This window comes from Salmo salar, chromosome ssa12 (genome assembly GCF_905237065.1).
Source record: "Salmo salar chromosome ssa12, Ssal_v3.1, whole genome shotgun sequence".
Lineage (NCBI taxonomy): Eukaryota > Metazoa > Chordata > Actinopteri > Salmoniformes > Salmonidae > Salmo > Salmo salar.
Window position 1 is genome coordinate 14,230,749 of NC_059453.1, and position 24,628 is coordinate 14,255,376.

Sequence of the window (24,628 nt, forward strand, 5' to 3'; positions counted from 1 at the left end):
AAGTGTGTCATGGTTTACTTCCCATTTCTGATCAGACTTTGGTATTGTTATACTTCCAAATATTTGAGTAAAAAAAACGAAAGTAACACAGAGCAGATAGGCCTACACCTTGTTACATCCCAAATGGCTCCCTAGCCCCTATGTAGTGCACTACTTTTGACCAGAGGGCCCTGTAGTGTACCATTTGAGACACGCCAGACTGTCAGTCAGGTTATTAAACAGCCAAAACACTAAGAAAAATAACAATAGCCAATCAAAAGTGGGTTAAGGAGCGTTGTTAGGCAGAAACTTCTGTGCGGGAAAGCATAGTATAAGACAGTCTCCTCAAAATGTTTGGGGGGGGGGGTCAAGGGGGCAGGGTTCTCATTCCAGGTCAGTCCCAGTGTAGGTTTGGGATGGAGGGGGGTCTCCATTCACCTCTAGAGGACGAAGGGGAGGATGGGCGAGCGAAGAGGAGGGTAGTCCCGGAACTCTTTCAGGTAGCTGCGGTGCTTCCCCTTGGCCCACACCGTCATCTGGATGAAGCCCACCGCCGTGAAGAAAGCCACCGGCAGACACTGAGTCATCAAGGTGAAGCCAAACCACGAGCCCAGCTACAGGAGAGGAGAGCTGGTGTTACACACACACACACCTTTATATATGTCACACACACTAAAGGCAGCTATGGGCAGACTACATGGGAGAAAGAACGATGGTGTTACACACACGCATATACATAATAATGTGGATGTTGATTAAGGCAGCCCCCCCCCCCCTCTGATTCAGAGGGGTTGGGTTAAATGTGGAAGACACATTTCAGTTGAATAACTGACCAGCTATCCAACCCGGTTTCCTATACACTAGAATTTCACTGCCAACTTCTGCCACTAGGTGGCCATGAGCCTAACAACTACATTGAGAGACACATGTTACACACTTCCTCCTAACCAGCAGAGGGCAGTGTCACCCTGGACTAAATACAGGGTGAAGTTGCCCCTAGACGCTGATTTTTGCATTTCCCCACTAATGGTTAAGGTTATGATTGGTGGAGGGGAAGCTGATCCTAGATCTGTGCCTAGGGGTCCAAGACTCACCTCATAGGTGTAGTTGGGACAGGAGACCAGCAGGAAGATCCAGGTGAAGGGGTTCTTAGTGGGGTAGGGGATCTTCCTGGTCTTAGATCCTGATGGAGGGAGAGAGAGATTCAGTTTGTTGTGGGCTGCTGTTTTGTAGCAGACAGAGAAAACAGTGTGTATGTTGAATTGATTGATGTGTTGTAATGTTTGCATATTCAATAGGAGTGTGTACCTGGTGGGCGGAGGTTCCGCAGGGCGATATGGATGGAGAAGTTACCAACCTGACAGAACTGAGAAGATAGCATCTACTAAATAACCATTTACTATGATATTGTTCTATTACTATAGTATACAGGATGAGTACATTATAGTAGAGTACATTATAGTAGAGCATAGAACAGTAGAGTCTTACCAGAAAGATGATGAGGGCAATCCTGACCTGCTGCTCACCATAGATTGCTGAAAAGACAAGGGTGGTTAATATAGTAGCGTACTCACTAGGGGGTGGTTAATATAGTAGCGTACTCACTATGGGGGTGGTTAATATAGTAGCGCACTCACTAGGGGGTGGTTAATATAGTAGCGCACTCACTAGGGGGTGTATACAGAGGGTGGTTAATACAGTAGCGTACTCACTAGGTGGTGTATACAGAGGGTGGTTAACATAGTAGCGTACTCACTAGGTGGTGTATATAGAGGGTGGTTAATATAGTAGCGTACTCACTAGGTGGTGTATACAGAGGGTGGTTAATATAGTAGCGTACTCACTAGGTGGTGTATACAGAGGGTGGTTAACATAGTAGCATACTCACTAGGTGGTGTATACAGAGGGTGGTTAATATAGTAGCGTACTCACTAGGTGGTGTATACAGAGGGTGGTTAATATAGTAGCGTACTCACTAGGTGGTGTATACAGAGGGTGGTTAATATAGTAGCGTACTCACTAGGTGGTGTATATAGAGGGTGGTTAATATAGTAGCGTACTCACTAGGTGGTGTATATAGAGGGTGGTTAATATAGTAGCGTACTCACTAGGTGGTGTATACAGAGGGTGGTTAATATAGTAGCGTACTCACTAGGTGGTGTATACAGAGGGTGGTTAACATAGTAGCATACTCACTAGGTGGTGTATACAGAGGGTGGTTAATATAGTAGCGTACTCACTAGGTGGTGTATATAGAGGGTGGTTAATATAGTAGCGTACTCACTAGGTGGTGTATATAGAGGGTGGTTAATATAGTAGCGTACTCACTAGGTGGTGTATATAGAGGGTGGTTAATATAGTAGCGTACTCACTAGGTGGTGTATATAGAGGGTGGTTAATATAGTAGCGTACTCACTAGGTGGTGTATACAGAGGGTGGTTAATATAGTAGCGTACTCACTAGGTGGTGTATACAGAGGGTGGTTAATATAGTAGGCCATCCAGGCAGCAAAGCCCCAGTAGTAGGTGCAGTTCTGGAACACAGGAAGACAGAACACACTGTATCACACACAAGCGTCATCCCAAATTGCACCTTATTCCCTTTATAGCGCACTACCTTTTAACCAGGGCCCATTACACTATCCACTATATAGTGCACTACTTTTGACCAGAGTTATATGGGCCCTGGTCAAAAGTAGCGCATTACATAGGAAATAGGGAGCCAATTAGGATGCAAACCACAGTGTCAGATGACCCCAGAATCTCTCAGCAGGTTCAAAGGTCACCCTGGGTTGAAGAGACAGGCTAGGGTTCCCCAGATGAGGTATGTGTAAGGTGATACACCCTCACGATGAGGTAAGAGGGCAACTAAGGCTGTGGTGTGTGTCAGTCAGAGAGAGAGAAAGAGTGTGTGTTCTGAATGTGTGTGTGTGTGTGTGTGTGTCACCTTGAAGATGTTGCGTAGCGGCATGGTCCCGTGGGAGAAGCGATGGACAAACAGGGTCTCCAGGAGTCTCTTCAGGTAGTGGAAGGAGTGACACATACAGGCTAGACTGGGATCACACACACAAACTACATTACCCAACATGCACCAGGATACTCACCATAGAAACCAAAGACAAAGGTTCTCTTTATTCCTGCCATTCGTAGTTCGATGAACTAGAGTTCAACTAGCAGACAAATATGATTCACATTAACAAGCGGCTCATTGCAGTTCCACTTAGATATACAGCCGTCAGACTACAGTCGTCTACACGACCCAGTGTGTGTGTGTGTGAGAGAGACTCACTGTACGACCCAGTGCTTGCTGGTGGTGAAGTCATATTTGGGGGCGTAGATGAAGGGAACACGGAAGTAGAACATTAGGTAGAGGAGGAGAGGACCACCATACTCTGTCAGAAACACCTGAGAGACAGAGACCTATTTCAATTGACTGACTTCCTTATGTCAACTGTAACTAAAATTGTGGCATTTATATTTTTTGTTCGGCATTATATAGTCCAGCTACAGATCATTCATAAACCCTGTCGTGTCAGAGCTCTGGATCATTCATAATAAACCCTGTCGTGTCAGAGCTCCGGATCATTCATAATAAACCCTGTCGTGTCAGAGCTCCGGATCATTCATAATAAACCCTGTCGTGTCAGAGCTCCGGATCATTCATAATAAACCCTGTCGTGTCAGAGCTCCGGATCATTCATAATAAACCCTGTCGTGTCAGAGCTCCGGATCATTCATAATAAACCCTGTCGTGTCAGAGCTCCGGATCATTCACAATAAACCCTGTCGTGTCAGAGCTCCGGATCATTCATAATAAACCCTGTCGTGTCAGAGCTCCGGATCATTCATAATAAACCCTGTCGTGTCAGAGCTCCGGATCATTCATAATAAACCCTGTCGTGTCAGAGCTCCGGATCATTCATAATAAACCCTGTCGTGTCAGAGCTCCGGATCATTCATAATAAACCCTGTCGTGTCAGAGCTCCGGATCATTCATAATAAACCCTGTCGTGTCAGAGCTCCGGATCATTCATAATAAACCCTGTCGTGTCAGAGCTCCGGATCATTCATAATAAACCCTGTCGTGTCAGAGCTCCGGATCATTCATAATAAACCCTGTCGTGTCAGAGCTCCGGATCATTCATAATAAACCCTGTCGTGTCAGAGCTACGGATCATTCATAATAAACCCTGTCGTGTCAGAGCTCCGGATCATTCATAATAAACCCTGTCGTGTCAGAGCTCCGGATCATTCATAATAAACCCTGTCGTGTCAGAGCTCTGGATCATTCATAAACCCTGTCGTGTCAGAGCTCCGGATCATTCATAATAAACCCTGTCGTGTCAGAGCTACAGATCATTCATAAACCCTGTCGTGTCAGAGCTACAGATCATTCATGAGCAGCGATGGACAAAGCCATTTTAAAAACTGTTGCTACCGTCATCATGAATAACTTACAAAACATAACTTTACTTTTCTCCCTCTCTCTAGTCTGGCCAGCTCTCCTTCTCCTCCTAGTGTCACACTGGTGTTTGTGTTGTACTAACAGATGTCCAGCCAGCCAGTCAGTCAGCCAGCCAGTCAGCCAGCCAGGGAGGATACATTTATCGCTCTCGGTTTTCCACACCTGCTCCTGCCAAACCGACAGTCACCCCTCCCTCCCCCACGTCTCTCCCTCCCTCCCCCACGTCTCTCCCTCCCTCCCCCACGTCTCTCCCTCCCTCCCCCATGTCTCTCCCCCACGTCTCTCTCTCCCTCCCCCAGTTAATGTGACAGGGGCTTTAATAGTGACTCTCAACAAAAACACATTTTCAACCAAGGTCAGGAGGAAACTAACAGACAAGTTAGTGAGCGCGTGCGTACGTGTGTGTGGTATGTGTGTGCCTGTGTGTACTCACGGTGACCCAGCTGATTTGAGCTCCCAGGTCTCGGAAGTAGAAGGTTGCCGTGGTTCCCACAGGAAGATGCTGCAGAACATCCTCATCCTTTAGAGACTTACCCTCTGATAGAGAGAGAGAATTCTGATTAATAACAGCCCCACAAACAAGTTGCATGATCAATCCTTACCCTCTACCAGCCTGCTACCATCACTACTATACTATAGATATCAACACTGTCCTGTACCAGCCTGCTACCATCACTACTATTCTATAGATATCAACACTGTCCTCTACCATCACTACTATTCTATAGATATCAACACTGTCCTCTACCATCACTACTATACTATAGATATCAACACTGTCCTCTACCATCACTACTATTCTATAGATATCAACACTGTCCTCTACCATCACTACTATATTATAGATATCAACACTGTCCTCTACCATCACTACTATACTATAGATATCAACACTGTCCTCTACCATCACTACTATACTATAGATATCAACACTGTCCTCTACCATCACTACTATACTATAGATATCAACACTGTCCTGTACCAGCCTGCTACCATCACTACTATACTATAGATATCAACACTGTCCTCTACCATCACTACTATACTATAGATATCAACACTGTCCTCTACCATCACTACTATACTATAGATATCAACACTGTCCTGTACCAGCCTGCTACCATCACTACTATACTATAGATATCAACACTGTCCTGTACCATCACTACTATACTATAGATATCAACACTGTCCTCTACCATCACTACTATACTATAGATATCAACACTGTCCTCTACCATCACTACTATACTATAGATATCAACACTGTCCTCTACCATCACTACTATACTATAGATATCAACACTGTCCTCTACCATCACTACTATACTATAGATATCAACACTGTCCTCTACCATCACTACTATACTATAGATATCAACACTGTCCTCAACCATCACTACTATACTATAGATATCAACACTGTCCTCTACCATCACTACTATACTATAGATATCAACACTGTCCTGTCCTGCTACCATCACTACTATACTATAGATATCAACACTGTCCTCTACCATCACTACTATACTATAGATATCAACACTGTCCTCTACCATCACTACTATACTATAGATATCAACACTGTCCTCTACCATCACTACTATAATATAGATATCAACACTGTCCTCTACCATCACTACTATACTATAGATATCAACACTGTCCTCTACCAGCCTGCTACCATCACTACTATACTATAGATAAACACTGTCCTCTACCATCACTACTATACTATAGATATCAACACTGTCCTGTACCAGCCTGCTACCATCACTACTATATTATAGATATCAACACTGTCCTCTACCATCACTACTATTCTATAGATATCAACACTGTCCTCTACCAGCCTGCTACCATCACTACTATACTATAGATATCAACACTGTCCTCTACCATCACTACTATACTATAGATATCAACACTGTCCTCTACCATCACTACTATACTATAGATATCAACACTGTCTTCTACCATCACTACTATTCTATAGATATCAACACTGTCCTGTACCAGCCTGCTACCATCACTACTATACTATAGATATCAACACTGTCCTCTACCATCACTACTATTCTATAGATATCAACACTGTCCTCTACCATCACTACTATACTATAGATATCAACACTGTTCTCTACCATCACTACTATACTATAGATATCAACACTGTCCTCTACCATCACTACTATACTATAGATATCAACACTGTCCTCTACCATCACTACTATACTATAGATATCAACACTGTCCTCTACCATCACTACTATACTATAGATATCAACACTGTCCTGTACCAGCCTGCTACCATCACTACTATATTATAGATATCAACACTGTCCTCTACCATCACTACTATTCTATAGATATCAACACTGTCCTCTACCAGCCTGCGACCATCACTACTATACTATAGATATCAACACTGTCCTCTACCATCACTACTATACTATAGATATCAACACTGTCCTGTACCATCACTACTATACTATAGATATCAACACTGTCCTCTACCATCACTACTATACTATAGATATCAACACTGTCCTCTACCATCACTACTATACTATAGATATCAACACTGTCCTCTACCATCACTACTATACTATAGATATCAACACTGTCCTCTACCATCACTACTATACTATAGATATCAACACTGTCCTCTACCATCACTACTATACTATAGATATCAACACTGTCCTCTACCAGCCTGCTACCATCACTACTATACTATAGATATCAACACTGTCCTCTATCATCACTACTATACTATAGATATCAACACTGTCCTCTACCATCACTACTATACTATAGATATCAACACTGTCCTCTACCATCACTACTATACTATAGATATCAACACTGTCCTCGCCCATCACTACTATACTATAGATATCAACACTGTCCTCTACCATCACTACTATTCTATAGATATCAACACTGTCCTCTACCAGCCTGCTACCATCACTACTATACTATAGATATCAACACTGTCCTGTACCATCACTACTATACTATAGATATCAACACTGTCCTCTACCATCACTACTATACTATAGATATCAACACTGTCCTCTACCATCACTACTATACTATAGATATCAACACTGTCCTCTACCATCACTACTATACTATAGATATCAACACTGTCCTCTACCAGCCTGCTACCATCACTACTATACTATAGATATCAACACTGTCCTGTACCATCACTACTATACTATAGATATCAACACTGTCCTCTACCATCACTACTATAATATAGATATCAACACTGTCCTCTACCAGCCTGCTACCATCACTACTATACTATAGATATCAACACTGTCCTCTACCATCACTACTATACTATAGATATCAACACTGTTCTCGACCATCACTACTATACTATAGATATCAACACTGTCCTCTACCATCACTACTATACTATAGATATCAACACTGTCCTCTACCAGCCTGCTACCATCACTACTATACTATAGATATCAACACTGTCCTCTACCATCACTACTATACTATAGATAAACACTGTCCTCTACCATCACTACTATACTATAGATATCAACACTGTCCTCTACCATCACTACTATACTATAGATATCAACACTGTCCTCTACCATCACTACTATACTATAGATATCAACACTGTCCTCTACCATCACTACTATACTATAGATATCAACACTGTCCTCTACCAGCCTGCTACCATCACTACTATACTATAGATATCAACACTGTCCTCTACCATCACTACTATACTATAGATATCAACACTGTCCTCTATCATCACTACTATACTATAGATATCAACACTGTCCTCTACCATCACTACTATACTATAGATATCAACACTGTCCTCTACCATCACTACTATACTATAGATATCAACACTGTCCTCGCCCATCACTACTATACTATAGATATCAACACTGTCCTCTACCATCACTACTATACTATAGATATCAACACTGTCCTCTACCAGCCTGCTACCATCACTACTATACTATAGATATCAACACTGTCCTCTACCATCACTACTATACTATAGATATCAACACTGTCCTCTACCATCACTACTATACTATAGATATCAACACTGTCCTCTACCATCACTACTATACTATAGATATCAACACTGTCCTCTACCATCACTACTATACTATAGATATCAACACTGTCCTCTACCATCACTACTATACTATAGATATCAACACTGTCCTCTACCAGCCTGCTACCATCACTACTATACTATAGATATCAACACTGTCCTCTACCATCACTACTATACTATAGATATCAACACTGTCCTCTACCATCACTACTATACTATAGATATCAACACTGTCCTCTACCATCACTACTATACTATAGATATCAACACTGTCCTCTACCATCACTACTATACTATAGATATCAACACTGTCCTCTACCATCACTACTATACTATAGATATCAACACTGTCCTCTACCATCACTACTATACTATAGATATCAACACTGTCCTCTACCATCACTACTATACTATAGATATCAACACTGTCCTCTACCATCACTACTATACTATAGATATCAACACTGTCCTCTACCATCACTACTATTCTATAGATATCAACACTGTCCTCTACCATCACTACTATTCTATAGATATCAACACTGTCCTCTACCATCACTACTATACTATAGATATCAACACTGTCCTCTACCATCACTACTATACTATAGATATCAACACTGTCCTCTACCATCACTACTATACTATAGATATCAACACTGTCCTCTACCATCACTACTATACTATAGATATCAACACTGTCCTCTACCATCACTACTATACTATAGATATCAACACTGTCCTCTACCATCACTACTATACTATAGATATCAACACTGTCCTCTACCATCACTACTATTCTATAGATATCAACACTGTCCTCTACCATCCACTACTATACTATAGATATCAACACTGTCCTCTACCATCACTACTATACTATAGATATCAACACTGTCCTCTACCATCACTACTATACTATAGATATCAACACTGTCCTCAACCATCACTACTATACTATAGATATCAACACTGTCCTCTACCAGCCTGCTACCATCACTACTATACTATAGATATCAACACTGTCCTCTACCATCACTACTATACTATAGATAAACACTGTCCTCTACCATCACTACTATACTATAGATATCAACACTGTCCTCTACCATCACTACTATACTATAGATATCAACACTGTCCTCTACCATCACTACTATACTATAGATATCAACACTGTCCTCTACCATCACTACTATACTATAGATATCAACACTGTCCTCTACCAGCCTGCTACCATCACTACTATACTATAGATATCAACACTGTCCTCTATCATCACTACTATACTATAGATATCAACACTGTCCTCTATCATCACTACTATACTATAGATATCAACACTGTCCTCTACCATCACTACTATACTATAGATATCAACACTGTCCTCTACCATCACTACTATACTATAGATATCAACACTGTCCTCTACCATCACTACTATACTATAGATATCAACACTGTCCTCGCCCATCACTACTATACTATAGATATCAACACTGTCCTCTACCATCACTACTATACTATAGATATCAACACTGTCCTCTACCATCACTACTATACTATAGATATCAACACTGTCCTCTACCATCACTACTATACTATAGATATCAACACTGTCCTCTACCATCACTACTATACTATAGATATCAACACTGTCCTCTACCATCACTACTATTCTATAGATATCAACACTGTCCTCTACCATCACTACTATACTATAGATATCAACACTGTTCTCTACCATCACTACTATACTATAGATATCAACACTGTCCTCTACCATCACTACTATACTATAGATATCAACACTGTCCTCTACCATCACTACTATACTATAGATATCAACACTGTCCTCTACCATCACTACTATACTATAGATATCAACACTGTCCTCTACCATCACTACTATTCTATAGATATCAACACTGTCCTCTACCAGGCTGCTACCATCACTACTATACTATAGATATCAACACTGTCCTCTACCATCACTACTATACTATAGATATCAACACTGTCCTCTACCATCACTACTATACTATAGATATCAACACTGTCCTCTACCATCACTACTATACTATAGATATCAACACTGTCCTCTACCATCACTACTATTCTATAGATATCAACACTGTCCTCTACCATCACTACTATACTATAGATATCAACACTGTCCTCGCCCATCACTACTATACTATAGATATCAACACTGTCCTCTACCATCACTACTATACTATAGATATCAACACTGTCCTCTACCAGCCTGCTACCATCACTACTATACTATAGATATCAACACTGTCCTCTACCATCACTACTATACTATAGATATCAACACTGTCCTCTACCATCACTACTATACTATAGATATCAACACTGTCCTCTACCATCACTACTATTCTATAGATATCAACACTGTCCTCTACCAGCCTGCTACCATCACTACTATACTATAGATATCAACACTGTCCTCTACCATCACTACTATACTATAGATATCAACACTGTCCTCTACCATCACTACTATAATATAGATATCAACACTGTCCTCTACCAGCCTGCTACCATCACTACTATACTATAGATATCAACACTGTCCTCTACCATCACTACTATACTATAGATATCAACACTGTCCTCAACCATCACTACTATACTATAGATATCAACACTGTCCTGTACCAGCCTGCTACCATCACTACTATACTATAGATATCAACACTGTCCTCGCCCATCACTACTATACTATAGATATCAACACTGTCCTCTACCAGCCTGCTACCATCACTACTATACTATAGATATCAACACTGTCCTCTACCAGCCTGCTACCATCACTACTATACTATAGATATCAACACTGTCCTCTACCATCACTACTATACTATAGATATCAACACTGTCCTCTACCATCACTACTATAATATAGATATCAACACTGTCCTCAACCATCACTACTATACTATAGATATCAACACTGTCCTCTACCATCACTACTATACTATAGATATCAACACTGTCCTCTACCAGCCTGCTACCATCACTACTATACTATAGATATCAACACTGTCCTCTACCATCACTACTATACTATAGATATCAACACTGTCCTCAACCATCACTACTATACTATAGATATCAACACTGTCCTGTACCAGCCTGCTACCATCACTACTATACTATAGATATCAACACTGTCCTCTACCATCACTACTATTCTATAGATATCAACACTGTCCTCTACCATCACTACTATACTATAGATATCAACACTGTCCTCTACCATCACTACTATTCTATAGATATCAACACTGTCCTCTACCATCACTACTATACTATAGATATCAACACTGTCCTCTACCAGCCTGCTACCATCACTACTATACTATAGATATCAACACTGTCCTCAACCATCACTACTATACTATAGATATCAACACTGTCCTCTACCAGCCTGCTACCATCACTACTATACTATAGATATCAACACTGTCCTCTACCATCACTACTATACTATGGATATCAACACTGTCCTCTACCATCACTACTATACTATAGATATCAACACTGTCCTGTACCATCACTACTATACTATAGATATCAACACTGTCCTCAACCATCACTACTATACTATAGATATCAACACTGTCCTCTACCATCACTACTATTCTATAGATATCAACACTGTCCTCTATCATCACTACTATACTATAGATATCAACACTGTCCTCTACCATCACTACTATACTATAGATATCAACACTGTCCTCTACCAGCCTGCTACCATCACTACTATACTATAGATATCAACACTGTCCTCTACCATCACTACTATTCTATAGATATCAACACTGTCCTCTACCATCACTACTATACTATAGATATCAACACTGTCCTCTACCAGCCTGCTACCATCACTACTATACTATAGATATCAACACTGTCCTGTACCATCACTACTATACTATAGATATCAACACTGTCCTCTACCATCACTACTATACTATAGATATCAACACTGTCCTGTACCAGCCTGCTACCATCACTACTATACTATAGATATCAACACTGTCCTGTACCAGCCTGCTACCATCACTACTATACTATAGATATCAACACTGTCCTCTACCATCACTACTATACTATAGATATCAACACTGTCCTCTACCATCACTACTATACTATAGATATCAACACTGTCCTCTACCATCACTACTATTCTATAGATATCAACACTGTCCTCTACCATCACTACTATACTATAGATATCAACACTGTCCTCTACCATCACTACTATACTATAGATATCAACACTGTCCTCAACCATCACTACTATACTATAGATATCAACACTGTCCTGTACCAGCCTGCTACCATCACTACTATACTATAGATATCAACACTGTCCTCTACCATCACTACTATACTATAGATATCAACACTGTCCTCTACCATCACTACTATACTATAGATATCAACACTGTCCTCTACCATCACTACTATACTATAGATATCAACACTGTCCTCTACCATCACTACTATACTATAGATATCAACACTGTCCTCTACCATCACTACTATACTATAGATATCAACACTGTCCTCTACCAGCCTGCTACCATCACTACTATACTATAGATATCAACACTGTCCTCTACCATCACTACTATACTATAGATATCAACACTGTCCTCTACCATCACTACTATACTATAGATATCAACACGGTCTTCATACAGACTGAACATCAGAAGACTGGTTTGGAGTTAGACTTACTTGGGTCTAGGCGGATGGACTGTCTGGCTGCGTACCATTGAGGATCTGAGTCAGATGGACAAGGGAGACCAGACAAAGAAAGAAGACAGATACACGGACAAGGGGGGGGGGGGGGGTCAACTCTTTAGCTTTATTTAATTGAAATACTGTATATTGAAGTGAATTTAATTGTAGTAGCATGTGCTGCTGTGTAATGTCAATCTGAGGTCGTACTCACGGCTTTTGTGGAACATAGACTTGATCTCCCCAATAGTGGCATTTGGCTCAACCTGCAGATCAAGAGAGATGAGTGGGACACACACACACACACACCCCTCCTCCTCTCATTGCCCTTTCATGTGATTACAAGTAAATTTAGCTCTAGCTCTGGCCACACCCCCTGGGTACTGGGTATCAAACAGCTGGTATTATCACCACACACACAGCATAAATATAAACAGACACATACAGCGCCAACACACACACACACACACCGCAACAACAATCCCACAGACAAATGATGCACACACAAAACCATGGACACGGGGACACACACACTCGTAACAGCGGCCACTCCCAGACTGAAGCCAAGTCTGGAGGTTTAGGGGCTTGTGCTGAACCCTGTTCCCCCAGCCAGACTGCCTCATCCTGGGGGCTTAGCCCTCACATACCCCCCCCCCTAACTCCAGTCAGCAGGGACTGGATGGTTCTGCCCAGCCATGGCCCACTATTAAAATCGCCTGGCAGAGGAACAATGGACCAGAACTAACCTTTCCTAAATGATAGGTAAGTCATGGTTAGTCCTTACTGGATAGTTGATAAGGACTAGGTGTGTGTACAAAGACTGTATTGAAGGTGGGTCACAGTCAAACTGAAAGGTTCTGAACACTGGACTCCCCACTAGGCTACTCCATTCTTTTTGGCATCCTGACAACATTCACCAGACATTATTCTACTACTGTATTTGTCTGTGACATCACAGAGGTCTTCCCTCAGACATTCTATTCTCTTTATGACATCACCGAGTTCCACTCCAGACTTTCTATTCTCTTTATGACATCACAGGCCTTCCCCAGATATTCTACTCTCTCATGACATCACAGATATTATACACTGCTCAACAAAAATAAAGGGAACACTTAAACAACACAATGTAACTCCAAGTCAATCACACTTCTGTGAAATCAAACTGTCCACTTAGGAAGCAACACTGATTGACAATAAATTTCACATTCTGTTGTGCAAATGGAATAGACAACAGGTGGAAATTATAGGCAATTAGCAAGACACACCCAATAAAGGAGTGGTTCTGCAGGTGGGGACCACAGACCACTTCTCAGTTCCTATGCTTCCTGGCTGATGTTTTGGTCACTTTTGAATGCTGGCGGTGCTTTCACTCTAGTGGTAGCATGAGACGGAGTCTACAACCCACACAAGTGGCTCAGGTAGTGCAGCTCATCCAGGATGGCACATCAATGCGAGCTGTGGCAAGAAGGTTAGCTGTGTCTGTCAGCGTAGTGTCCAGAGCATGGAGGTGCTACCAGGAGACAGGCCAGTACATCAGGAGACGTGGAGGAGGCCGTAGGAGGGCAACAACCCAGCAGCAGGACCGCTACCTCCGCCTTTGTGCAAGGAGGAGCAGGAGAAGCACTGCCAGAGCCCTGCAAAATGACCTCCAGCAGGCCACAAATGTGCATGTGTCTGCTCAAACGGTCAGAAACAGACTCCATGAGGGTGGTATGAGGGCCCGACGTCCACAGGTGGGGCTTGTGCTTACAGCCCAACACCGTGCAGGACGTTTGGCATTTGCCAGAGAACACCAAGATTGGCAAATTCGCCACTGGCGCCCTGTGCTCTTCACAGATGAAAGCAGGTTCACACTGACCACATGTGACAGACGTGACAGAGTCTGGAGACGCCGTGGAGAACGTTCTGCTGCCTGCAACATCCTCCAGCATGACCGGTTTGGCGGTGGGTCAGTCATGGTGTGGGGTGGCATTTCTTTGGGGGGCCGCACAGCCCTCCATGTGCTCGCCAGAGGTAGCCTGACTGCCATTAGGTACCGAGATGAAATCCTCAGACCCCTTGTGAGACCATATGCTGGTGCGGTTGGCCCTGGGTTCCTCCTAATGCAAGACAATGCTAGACCTCATGTGGCTGGAGTGTGTCAGCAGTTCCTGCAAGAGGAAGGCATTGATGCTATGGACTGGCCCGCCCGTTCCCCAGACCTGAATCCAATTGAGCACATCTGGGACATCATGTCTCGCTCCATCCACCAACGCCACGTTGCACCAGACTGTCCAGGAGTTGGTGGATGCTTTATTCCAGGTCTGGGAGGAGATCCCTCAGGAGACCATCCGCCACCTCATCAGGAGCATGCCCAGGCGTTGTAGGGAGGTCATACAGGCACTTGGAGGCCACACACACTACTGAGCCTCATTTTGACTTGTTTTAAGGACATTACATCAAAGTTGGATCAGCCTGTAGTGTGGTTTTCCACTTTAATTTTGAGTGTGACTCCAAATCCAGACCTCCATGGGTTGATAAATTGGATTTCCATTGATTCTTTTTGTGTGATTTTGTTGTCAGCACATTCAACTATGTAAAGAAAAAAGTATTTCATAAGATTATTTCTTTCATTCAGATCTAGGATGTGTTGTTTAAGTGTTCCCTTTATTTTTTTGAGCAGTATATTTATGGAATTGCAGGTCTAAGATATTCTAGTGTCTTCATGACATCACAGAGGTCTTTCCCAGAGATTCTACTCTTTATAAAATCACAAAAACAAATATTCTCCAGACATGTAATCTTTATGACATCACAGAGGTAAGGTCTTCAAGAGATTATAGTCTACTTGTGACATCACAGGTCTCTCCCAGACATTCTAGTCTCTTTATGACTTCACCCCAGACATTCCAAATAATTTACTTGACAACATTAGATTAGAATAACTTTATTCAACTCCACCAATATAAAATTCCAATAACCAAATCAAATCCTCACTCCCACATCAAAGCCCTACTTCAGGAATCTCTATTTTCCAGGTGGTCGCAGTCTAAAGTGGGGGATGACGTGGCCATGGAAACTGTGTTAAGCTGAGAACAGGTCTCAGAGCAGTGGTAATCCTGCGAGGACGTGACCTGATACCTTGCAGCTCCTGTATGCCCTACTAATATCACACTAACACCATACAGAACCTAATTACACGTGCTATTAAACATCTATATCACCATGCTAAACCTAGCTAGGTGTTACACCTGTCATTTAACCATCAGTCTATAACACCATGCTAAACCTAGCTAGGTGTTACACCTGTCATTTAACCATCAGTCTATAACACCATGCTAAACCTAGCTAGGTGTTACACCTGTCATTTAACCATCAGTCTATAACACCATGCTAAACCTAGCTAGGTGTTACACCCGACATTTAACCATCAGTCTATAACACCATGCTAATAGAGAGGAGTTTTAACCTCTAAGCCATAATAATGATAGTTCACTACAGTCCTAGGTAGTACTGACCACTATGGGCCGTTCTGGCTCAGACAAGGCTTAAAACCTGATATGGATAGGGGGCAGTATTTTCACTGGTTACTACTTTAAACTGGTTACTACTCTTGCCCAGAAACGAGAATATGCATATTATTAGTAGATTTGGATAGAAAACACTCTGACATTTCTAAAACTGTTTGAATGGTGTCTGAGTATAACAGAACTCATATGGCAGGCAAAAACCTGAGAAAAAGTCAACCAGGAAGTAGAGGATCTGAGAATTGTAGTTCTTTTTAGTCCCTTTCGAAACTACAGCATCTGTGCTGTTACGTTGCACTAAGGCTTCCTTTGGCTGTCTAAAGCCTTCAGAAAGTGGTTTGAGCCTTCTCCTGTCACTGGGCAGAGTATAGAAGCTCAGTTACTGAGTGGTCAGCCTGGCAACAAATGGATTGGATATGCGCGTTCCCGCGAGCACGCTATTTTTTATTTTTCTCCTTGAATGAATACGCTATTGTCCAGTTGGAATATTATTGCAATTTTACGTTAAAAATACCATAAAAATTTATTTTAAACAGCGTTTGACATGCTTCTAAGTACGGTAATGGAACATTTTGACTTTTTGTGTCTCGAATTGCGCTCGCACGTTACCTTTTGGATAGTGACCTGAACGCACACACAAAACGGAGGTATTTGGACATAACTATGGATTATTTCGAACAAAAACAACATTTCTTGTGGAAGTAGCAGTCCTGGGAGTGCATTCTGACGAAGATCAGCAAAGGCAAGAGCATATTTATAATACTATTTCTGAGTTTAGGTTGCCCCAAACTTGGCGGGTGTCTGAATAGCTCGCCGTGATGGCGAGCTATGTACTCAGAATATTGAAAAATGTGCTTTCTCCGTAAAGCTATTTCAAAATCTGACACAGCGGTTGCATAAAGGAGTTCTGTATCTATAATTCTTAAAATAATTATGTATTTTGTCAACGTTTATGATGAGTATTTTTGTAAATTCACCAGAAGTTTTGGGTGGGAATACATTTTCTGAACATCACACGCCAATGTAAAAAGCTGTTTTTGGATATAAATATGAACAAAACATACATGTATTGTGTAACATAATGTCCTACGAGTGTCATCTGATGAAGATCATCAAAGGTTAGTGCTTCATTTAGCTGTGTTTTATCGACATATATGCTTGCTTGGAAAATGGCTGTGTGGTTATGTTGGTCTATGTACACTCCTGACATAATCTAATGTTTTGCTTTCGCTGTAAAGCCTTTTTGAAAATCGGACAATGTGGTTGGATTAAGGAGAAGTGTATCTTTAAAATGGTGTAAAATAGTCGTATGTTTGAGAAATGTACATTTTTGTATTTCGCGCCACGCTGTTCCATTGGATATTGGCTAGGCGTTCCGCTAGCGGAACGTCTGTCCTCAACAGATAACTACTTCAGGTTGTACCTGGAGCTACACAGCACTATACTGACTGACTGGGCTCAAACAGACAGACAGCACTTCTGACCTGAGTACAGTGGAGCGTCCTACATTAGACTAATAGTGCAACAGGTGCAGGCTAGATAGGACTATTTAACACACACACACAGATAGACGTACACACACACACAGATAGACGTGTCCCGCCCCCCCCCACACACACACTAGTATTTGTGAAGCCGTCTTACCTTGTCCAGGAAGCAGAGTTTGTCCTTGGTCTTGGCATCCAGAATCTCCACCTCAAAGAAAACCACAGCTTTCTTAGCCTTCTTAGCTTTGGGCCGTTTAACGGGGGGTGTTGGCAGCCCTGGGACACTCCCTGGACCAGCCTTTTTGTGGGTAGCCCCCTCTAGTACTACGGTATCCATATCCACACTCCTCCACCACTAGCCTCTCTATTTAATCCCTTTGTCTGGAAAAATACCTTTTTCTTAATTCCCTCAGTTTGAGCGAAGAGAGGAGAGAGGGGCGCCTGGTTTCAACTGTGGAAATAAATCTCTTTCTCTCCCCCTCGTTCGCTACGTCGTTTTTCCTCCCACCCCTCCCTCTCTTCATCCTTTCTATCATTCGGTCACCCCCCCCTTCTCATTCCTTCTTTCCTGGCACGCTGGCTGCTTTATTTAACCCCACCCCCACACAGCCCTGCTCCCCTGTGAAGTCATTTACAGCAGGGAGCAAAGTTTAAAGAACAGTAAGGAAAGTTGATGCATTCCTGTGTTGAGTTGATTTTGACCCCCCCCACTATGATACCCGAGCACCCCCTCCCCAGTCTAGAAGGAAGTATGTGTTGTCAGTCCCCCCCACAGCTAAATAAAAAGCTCTGTGTAAGCAACCTTCTCCCCACACACACACACACACACACACACACACACACACACACACACACACACACACACACACACACACACACACACACACACACACACACACACACACACACACACACAGTTGGGTGATAATACTCCAGAGACTCATGGCTTAGTTAGGAGAATTCCCCTCCGTTCAACCCCCACTCCAATAATGTCCGGAACCAACACCCTATACCCTTAAGTTCCTAGATATGTCGGTCCAATATCAATTTACTATGTTAACAAGACCTCAAATGTATACCAAACAAAAACCATTGATTTCAAAGATAAACCATAGAACTCCATGCACCAGGACTATTTTTAAAAATATCAGAACATTTTACAAAAACACCTACACAGGAAGAACTGTGCAGATACAATGTTTGGTAACAGATTAAAACTGAGGGAGATTTTACTCCAATTCTGTTACCAAACTTTGCATATGTACAGTTTTTCCAGCAAATACGTACTCTATTTTGTTGCCTTACAACCTGGAATTAAAATAGATTACTCTTTTTTGTGTGTGTGTGGGGGGGGGGGTTGTGTCATTTGATTTACACAACATGCCTACCACTTTGAAGATGCAAAATAATTTTGGGTGAAACAAACGAGAAATAACACCAAAAAAAATTTGAAACTTGAGCGTGCATAACTATTCACCCCCCCAAAGTCAATACTTTGTAGAGCCACCTTTTGCAGCAATTACAGCTGCAAGTCTCTTGGGATGTGTCTCTATAAGCTTGGCACATCTAGCCACTGGGATTTTTGCCCATTCTTCAAGGCAAAACTGCTCCAGCTCCTTCAAGTTGGATCGGTTCCGCTGGTGTACAGAAATCTTTAAGTCATTCCACAGATTCTCAATTGGATTGAGGTCTGGGCTTTGACTAGGCCATTCCAAGGCATTTAAATGTTTCCCCTTAAACCACTCAAGTGTTGCTTTAGCAGTACACTTAGGGTCATTGTCCTGCTGGAAAGTGAACCTCCGTCCCAGTCTCAAATCTCTGGAAGACAAACAGGTTTTCCTCAAAAATGTCCCTGTATTCAGCTCCATCCATCATTCCTTCAATTCTGACCAGTTTCCCCAGTCCCTGCTGATGGAAAAACATCCCCACAGCATGATGCTGCCACCAACATGCTTCACTGTGGGGATGGTGTTCTCGGGGTGACGAGAGGTGTTGGGTTTGTGCCAGACATAGCGTTTTCCTTGATGGCCAAAAAGCTCAATTTTAGTTTCATCCGACCAGAGTACCTTCTTCCATATGTTTGGGGAGTCTCCCACACGCCTTTTGGGGAACGCCAAATGTGTTTGCTTAATTTTTTCTGGCCACTTCCGTAAAGCCCAGCTCTGTGGAGTGTACGGCTTAAAGTGGTCCTATGGACAGATACTCCAATCTCTGCTGTGGAGCTTTGCAGCTCCTTCAGGGTTATCTTTGGTCTCTTTGTTGCCTCTCTGGTTAATGCCCTCCTTGCCTGGTCCATGAGTTTTGGTGGGCGGCGCTCTCTTGGCAGGTTTGTTGAGGTGCCATATTCTTTCAATTTTTTAATAATAGATTTAAATGGTGCTCCGTGGGATGTTCAAAGTTTTGGATATTTTTTTTTTATAACCCAACCCTGATCTGTACTTCTAAACAACTTTGTCCCTGACCTGTTTGGAGAGCTCCTCGGTCTTCATGGTGCCACCCCTTACTTAGTGGTGTTGCAGACTCTGGGTCCTTTCAGAAGATATATAAGATAGATACACATACTGAGATCATGTGACACTTAGATTGAACACAGGTGGACTTTAATTAATTCTGTGACTTCTGAAGGTAATTAGTTGCACCAGATCTTATTTAGGGGCTTCAAAGCAAAGGGGGTGAATACATCTGCACGCACCACTTTCCCATTTTTTTCCCCAAACAAGTTATTTTTTAAATTTCACTTCACCAATTTGGAATATTTTGTGTATGTCCATTACATGAAATCCAAATAAAAATCGATTTAAATTACAGGTTGTAATGCAACAAAATAGGAAAAACGCCAAGGGGGGTGAATACTTTTGCAAGGCACTGTAGAGTTGTATGGTTTTCTGCACTGTGAAATCAATGGTTTTTATTTGATATACATTTTAAAGTGAAAACTCTGAGTCTATGCAATCCCATTACTGTAGAACTGCCCATAAAATTATGCTTTGTAGCACACACACACACGCAAGGCATGGCTAGGATTTCTCTAGCTATTTAACCCCCCCCCCATTCCATCCCCTGTCTATATAAAGACCCCCCCCGGGATACCAGCCTTTCCTTGTGCTGGGGGTCTAAAGTAGTACTGGATAGACAACTGTCATAGCTGGGGCAGCGTTAGGGTAGGGCTGGGGTAGGTTAGGGTAGGGCTGGGGTAGGGGTAGGGCTGGGGTAGGGTAGGGCTGGGGTAGGGTTAGGGCTGGGGTAGTGTTAGGGTAGGGCGGCGTCAGGGTAGGGCGGTGTCAGGGTAGGGCGGTGTCAGGGTAGGGCGGCGTCAGGGTAGGGGTGGTAGGGTAGTGGTAGGGTAGGGTAGGGACCAGTGTTAGGGTAGGGATGGGGTAGTGTTAGGGTAGTGTTAGGGTAGGGATGGGGCAGTGTTAGGGTAGGGATGGGGCAGTGTTAGGGTAGGGATGGGGTAGTGTTAGGGTAGGGAAGTGTTAGGGTAGGGATGGGGTAGTGTTAGGGTAGGGCAGTGTTAGGGTAGGGATGGGGTAGTGTTAGGGTAGGGATGGGGTAGTGTTAGGGTAGGGATGGGGTAGTGTTAGGGATGGGGTAGTGTTAGGGTAGGGATGGGGTAGTGTTAGGGTAGGGAAGGGGTAGTGTTAGGGTAGGGTAGTGTTAGGGATGGGGCAGTGTTAGGGTAGGGATGGGGTAGTGTTAGGGTAGGGTGTGGTTAGGGTAGGGCAGTGTTAGGGTAGGGATGGGGCAGTGTTAGGGTAGGGATGGGGTAGGGTAGTGTTACGGATGGGGCAGGTTAGGGTAGGGATGGGGTAGTGTTAGGGTAGGGATGGGGTAGTGTTAGGGTAGGGCAGTGTTAGGGTAGGGATGGGGCATTGTTAGGGTAGGGCAGTGTTAAGGCTGTGTTAGGGTAGGGATGGGGTAGTTTTAGGGTAGGGATGGGGTAGTGTTAGGGTAGGGCAGTGTTAGGGTAGAGATGGGGTAGTGTTAGGGTAGAGCAGTGTTAGGGTTGGGTAGTGTTAGGGTAGGGATGGGGTAGTGTTAGGGTAGGAAAGTGTAAGGGTAGGGAAGGGGTAGTGTTAGGGTAGGGTAGTGTTAGGGTAGTGTTAGGGTTGGGTAGTGTTAGGGTTGGGTAGGGCAGGTTAAGGTAGGGATGTGGTAGGGTTAGGGTAGGGTAGCGTTAGGGTAGGGCAGTGTTAAGGCTGTGTTAGGGTAGGGGTGGGGTAGTGTTAGGGTTGGGTAGTGTTAGGGTAGGGTTAGGGTAGCGTTAGGGTAGGGTATCGTTAGGGTAGGGTAGTGTTAGGGTAGGGTAGTGTTAGGGTAGGGATGTGGTAATGTTAGGGTAGGGCAGTGTTAAGGCTGTGTTAGGGTAGGGTAGTGTTAGGGTAGGGATGGGGTAGTGTAGCGTTAGGGTAGGGTAGAGTAGCGTTAGGGTTGGGCAGTGTTAAGGCTGTGTTAGGGTAGGGTAGTGTTAGGGTAGGGATGGGGTAAAACGTGGAGCTCTAGAGTAGGACAGCATTGGACCTAGCTAAATTCAAGACTCGGGTAGTAGTGCAAGTTGGAGTAGTGCTGTGCTGCCATGATTGAGTGTGGGAAAGAGAGGGATTCATAGAACACTCCAGCTCATTATAGTGCACTAATAGGTTCTCTCCCTTTACAGGTTGAGAGATGGTGTATCTCCAGTCTACTGGACTCTGGCTCCTGGCATCTCCACACCTGCCTTCTCACTTACACACAGGTCAGTGTTAATGATTGATATTATTTACTGGTTGTTTAAGTACAGAAATGCACTGTGAGCTTAGCACAACGTTCTCTATGGACAGACCTGATGCTGATGTAGTGGACTAGCAACTGATCTACAGTCAGGTATATTCTACCACCCGAATGGTTAATATTAGCATTGTGCGTATGGTAATCTGATCCTAGATCTGTGGTATGGTGGAATGAGTGTCCATCTTCTCCCATGTGTGTTGTCAGTGCAGCGAGGCAGCAGGTGTCATGCCTAGGTCTATATTTACTATTACAGTGCTTTGGCTCCACCTTGTGGATATGTGTTATAACTACATCAGCAGTGATTTTTGTGTTGTGATAAATGTATTCATTGGAGTTCATTTGGATTCACGATGGATGCAGACAGTAATCTTGTTGATTGTTAGCAATCGTTCCCTGATGGCCAATGATGCATTGATACAGGCCCAAAATGTATTCTATAGTCAAATGCACATCTTACCAGTGCAATAACATGTTTATATTGGGCTTACTGGGCTCACAGTTGAGTACTGCAGACTAATCTAGATATTACTGTAGCCTGCTTGTATGTGAGCTAACTACGGCCTCCAAGAGTTCTAGACCTTTCTGGCAGAACACTAGGTTACATTGTAGCAGGCTAGCAGGTTCCATCTCCTCTCAAGCTGTTCTGTCCCCTCATTTACTACATTAGAAAGAGAGAAAGTTCTTGGAATGAGAACCTCCCAGTGCATATAGGTATCAGACAGACCTGGGTTGAAGTACTATTTGAAATGATTTTGAAATACATTATTTGCTTGATTGAGCTTGCCTGGCTTTAACAGACCAATGGAATAGTCCAATAGCTGCAACAGATACCCATCTACAACACCTAGACAGGCTAGAGAGCAAACTCTCAAAGTATTGGAACGAGTTCAAATATTATTTGAACCCAGGAACCCACTGGTCGGGGCATTTCTAACTCTACACAACTCCCCAAACTGGCTCCTTCACATCCTGTCGATTGGGTTCGGTCGGCACACCTGCTGTAGTGTCAGTCCTGGTAGCCATGACAACACCTGCTGTAGCTAGCTAGCCTGCAGTCTAGAAAGCGGTTTTAAAATCTGACTGTAGGAGGATTAACTCCCTTCTAGACACTGATCTAAGATCAGTTCGTATGTGATTACCCCCAAACGGCTACGGTTAGGTTTAGTGGGGGGTTAATCTGGTCCTAGATCTGTGTGTATTGGGTCTGAGAGAGCCACAAGGACAGCTCATGTAGAGGTAAATGTCTATGGGTCTGTCTGCCTATACAGCCATGAGAGTGAAGGTGGTCATGTGTTTCAGAGGACATGGCGACTACCATTATTGCTTGTTTGCTATGCATTTAACAAAGTAACCCATGGGCTTTGATATGATTACATATACCTCCTTGCATGCAGCCTTTCTTACTTACTATATAACTTTGTCTCGTATTTGTGATTGAAAACCCTAAGTTGACGAGGCTATGTGCAATAGGAGTTTAGATTTAATCTTGGCCTAGTTGTGTCATCACTTTACTCTCCTAC

At 42.9% G+C, this 24,628-nt stretch overlaps 2 protein-coding genes across 2 annotated transcripts in view; one reads left to right on the forward strand and one right to left on the reverse strand.

Moving 5' to 3' along the window:
* The window catches only part of tecrb (trans-2,3-enoyl-CoA reductase b), a 25,527-nt gene continuing 899 nt past the window's right edge, over positions 1 to 24,628 (reverse strand). Inside the window, exons 2-12 of the mRNA XM_045690788.1 lie at positions 18,496 to 18,546; positions 13,557 to 13,608; positions 13,340 to 13,384; positions 4,877 to 4,980; positions 3,268 to 3,383; positions 2,926 to 3,031; positions 2,440 to 2,512; positions 1,468 to 1,514; positions 1,288 to 1,345; positions 1,074 to 1,162; positions 1 to 593 (exon numbers count right to left, since the gene is read on the reverse strand). Coding sequence (XP_045546744.1) covers positions 420 to 593; positions 1,074 to 1,162; positions 1,288 to 1,345; positions 1,468 to 1,514; positions 2,440 to 2,512; positions 2,926 to 3,031; positions 3,268 to 3,383; positions 4,877 to 4,980; positions 13,340 to 13,384; positions 13,557 to 13,608; positions 18,496 to 18,546 — 915 coding nt within the window. The 3' untranslated portion in view covers positions 1 to 419. The remainder of the gene's footprint in view (positions 594 to 1,073; positions 1,163 to 1,287; positions 1,346 to 1,467; positions 1,515 to 2,439; positions 2,513 to 2,925; positions 3,032 to 3,267; positions 3,384 to 4,876; positions 4,981 to 13,339; positions 13,385 to 13,556; positions 13,609 to 18,495; positions 18,547 to 24,628) is intronic.
* Positions 22,785 to 24,628, forward strand: part of LOC106564265 (dnaJ homolog subfamily B member 1) — an 8,256-nt gene continuing 6,412 nt past the window's right edge. The window contains exon 1 of the mRNA XM_045690787.1: positions 22,785 to 23,073. Within this exon, the coding sequence (XP_045546743.1) occupies positions 23,004 to 23,073 (70 nt within the window). The 5' untranslated portion in view covers positions 22,785 to 23,003. The remainder of the gene's footprint in view (positions 23,074 to 24,628) is intronic.